We start from the raw sequence: 3,431 nt of genomic DNA, 5'->3' as shown, positions 1-3,431 counted from the left end.
GATCCAGTAGTAGATCTCCCAGTTGAGGGAACCATTCTCATCCAGGAAGGTCTGGGGAGAGACAGAGAGGGCATGAGATGGGACGGCCAGAGCACCGACTGGGGATGTGGGGGACCCTTGGTCGTCCCCAGGTACCTTGAGCACGATGTAGCAGTCGGCCTCGTAGAACTTGCCGTGAAAAGCCTCGTCCACCAGCGTGGGCACAAAGTTCTCGATCTGCCAGACGCAGAGGCCGGGCAGCTGCCCCACATCCTCGCTGAAGAACTCCGAGTAGTCCAGCTGGGGCTTCTCCAGGCCCTGGTCCCAGCGGCGTGTTTTCAGGTCTGGCGCCTTCGCCTCCCCACTCTCCTGCAGGGATGGTTTTTGGGAGGGGGAACGTGCCTTAAGCTGGGGCCAACTGGGTCCCTGCCAGCACCTGGGGTGGGCCAGGGGCACGGTGGTGGTGCCACTCGGGGCCCCTCTCTCACCCCAGACCCTACCTCTATCTTCTTGTTCTTCTCCTGGGCCACGTCTGACATCCCCTTCAGCACCTGCTTGGCCTGGTCGTCCTGGGAAGAGTCTTTGCGCCGCCGGAGCCGCATCTTACGGGCCAGCGGGTCCTTGGTGCCACTACCTGGGGACACAGGGACAGGGTGACAGGCAGCCAGGACACCTGTGCCTTCAGGTGGGGCACACCATGGGGCACGGCTCACTCCCCAGCACGCTGCCTGAGGCAGGGGCTGTCCCCCGTGTCCCCCCCTGCACACCCACCTGCTGCGGCCGCCGCCACAGTGGCCGGGGAGGCTCCGGCCCGGCGGAGCCGGTTCTGCAGGGAGAAGTCGATGTTGTACCACTCCGAGGTCCGATCCACCGGCTTCGGGGGCATCACCAGGTTGGGATTCTCACGCACATCCAGGATCTGTTGAGGAGGGGATGGGAGATCTCACTGCTCTGAAGCACAGGGTCACACGGACACTGAGGATGTGGGGTGGGACAGGAGACCTCCAGATCATCCCAGGCTGAGGTGAGGTGAGGGGAGCCCTGAATCCACCACCTGCCTGGGTTGAACCATGTGCTGGACCACATGTACTGGCCCCAAGACCCCTCGTCCTCACCTCACCCCATCCCACCCTACAGCCCTGGGATCCCAGGGACACGCTGTGGTGGACCCAGCTTGAGGTGGAGGGGATGTTGGGCTCTCACCTCCACGTCTGTCAGGAAGTGGATGGCCTCTGGCAGCGTCACCAGACGGTTCTTGTTCAGCACCAGCTTCCTCAGCTTGGAGCACCTGTGACACATGGACATGCTGGTGAAGGGCCAGGCCAAGGACATGTCCTTCAGGGACATTGAGAGACCCCTTATCATTACACAGCTTCTGTGTCCTCTTGGGGACAGAGCAGATCTGGCTGGGGGTTGTCTCCTACCTGCACAGGCTCTCGGGGATGAGCTCCAGGTTGTTGTTGGCTGCCATGAACTCCTCAAGGTTGGCAAGCTTGCCGATGCCTGAAGGGATCCCATCAAAGTCAAGCTTGTTGGAGTTCAGGTACATCTTCTTCAGCTTGGTCAGCTTGCAGATGGCTGACTGGGGAAGGAGAAGATGGCAGGGTGAGGGAGAACCCAGTGGCATGGAGGCACGGGCAGGGACACCACGTACAGGCAGGGACATACAGGCAAGGAGGTGAGCTGGTTGCGGGACAGGTTGAGGGTCTCCAGCTGGGTCCACTGGTCGATGCAGAGGGACAGCTCCGTGATCTGGTTGCTGCTGAGGTTGAGGCGCCGCAGGCTGCCCAGGGTGTAGAGGCACTCGGGGACACGACTGAGGTCGTTGCAGGACAGGTCGACGTCTGGGTGGAAGACAATGAGGTGACACCACTGGCCAGACCCACACCAGGGCTGAGAGAGCCCCTGGAAGGGCCCATGCACTGTGGGGTGGGTGCCCCAGCCCTACCTGCCAGGTTCACCAGGCCCTCGAGGCTGGTGGGCAGGTTGCTCTGCGTGCGCTGGGTGTTCCTGAGGTGAAGGGTCTGCAGGGCTGTCATTGCTGGGAGCTGCCTGTGGACCACGGAGAACCACGGGGCAGAGACAGTGTCAGGGCTGGAGCAGGCACCCAGCCCAGCCCAGCCCCGGCATCCTGGGATCCAGCCTGGAAAACGGGACCTTACCGGAGCTGCGCGTGCAGGAGGGGGTTGTTGTTGAGGATGAGAGTCTGGAGGTGGACCAGGCGTCTCATCTGTGGTGGGAGGCTCTCCAGCTTGTTGTTGCTCAGGTCGAGGTAGAGCAGGTCCGTCAGGTTGATGAAGAGCTGGTTGGGGATGGACTCGATGCTGCAGGGATATGGGGATCTTCAGGGCTGACTGGGACCTGCACCAGTCCCAGGTCTCCCTCGAAGAAGGGCAGAGAGCAGGACCCAGACTGAAGGGGGGTGAGGAATGGAGGTGGCCATGGCTAGAGGGAGATGGCTGCCCTGGCCCAGACCCACCTGTTGTGGCCGAGGTTGAGGACCAGCATGTTCTTGGCATTCTCCAGTTCCCGGGGACACTCTGTGAGCTGGTTGTAGCTCAGGTCCTGGGGCGAACGGGAGAGCAAAGCAGGGATCACCCTCTACCCTGCACCCAGCAACCACCACCCAAACCCGAGAACCAAGGGGCATCTTCGGGGGCATGGCCTGAAAGGGCACAGGAGCTCTTGCTGCAGGGAAGCTCGTTATGGCCTGAGGACCTGAGGTCCACAGCAGCCAGGCAGTGCTGAGCCCCGATTTACTCCCTGCATCTTTCCCCTGGGTGTTCCTCAGCCCCATCATGCTGTCCAAGAGGCCACTGAGGTGCAGGAGCGAGACCCAGGAGTCTGAGCTGGCTCTTGTATTAGCCAAGGAGACTCTGCACCTACCAGCACCGAGAGGTCATCCAGCTGGAAGATATCATCAGGAACTCCAGAGTTCTTCAGGCTGTTTGCACGAGCCACGATCGCCTTGAGAGGAGAGAGAGAGAGAGTCATGACTGCAGCCACCCACCACATCTACACCTGCTGAGCCCCTAGGGGTGGCCAGGGACGATCCTCGTGTGCCCCCAGAGCCAGGGGCTAGCCAAGAGGTGCCTGGGGACACCAGCCCTGATGCAGGTGGGATGTGTGAGAGGGACACTCACCCGGAGGCAGGGCAGGCCGGAGAGCTCGCCGTGGAGTGTGGTGAGGCTGTTGTGACTCACGGAGAGATGTTCCTGCAGGGAAGACCCAGAGAAACCCCAGTGAGCAGAGAGAGGAGTTGAGGCTGCACAGGGCAGTGGTCAGGACCCCACGCTGACTTGGGGGTTCCTCAAGCCCAGGAACTCAGCCCTGACCCACATGAGGCTGCTGGGATGGCCCCCAGTCTCAAACTGGTTGATTGGCCCCAGCGGGCCCATGCTGCCTCCACACCCCCCCATTCCTTGGGGCAGATCTGGCCGAGACACCCCAGC

At 62.0% G+C, this 3,431-nt stretch overlaps 1 protein-coding gene across 1 annotated transcript; it reads right to left on the bottom strand.

Moving 5' to 3' along the window:
* Positions 1–3: 3 nt before the first annotated feature.
* On the bottom strand, positions 4–3,244 carry LOC104532320 (protein flightless-1 homolog; the record flags this gene model as incomplete). Its single annotated transcript, XM_010177503.1, has 12 exons — positions 4–51; positions 136–348; positions 480–613; positions 751–898; positions 1,183–1,267; positions 1,404–1,561; positions 1,648–1,823; positions 1,928–2,031; positions 2,142–2,303; positions 2,459–2,544; positions 2,866–2,946; positions 3,123–3,244. Coding segments are annotated over 12 exons (1,517 nt in total), but the record flags the coding sequence as incomplete, so codon positions are not given.
* Between the last annotated feature and the right edge of the window lie 187 nt (positions 3,245–3,431).

The sequence above is a fragment of the Antrostomus carolinensis genome, unplaced genomic scaffold, assembly GCF_000700745.2.
Source record: "Antrostomus carolinensis isolate BGI_N321 unplaced genomic scaffold, ASM70074v2 scaffold31281, whole genome shotgun sequence".
Taxonomy (NCBI): domain Eukaryota; kingdom Metazoa; phylum Chordata; class Aves; order Caprimulgiformes; family Caprimulgidae; genus Antrostomus; species Antrostomus carolinensis.
Note: the sequence above shows the minus strand (reverse complement) of the source record. Positions and strands in the feature narration are given on the sequence as shown.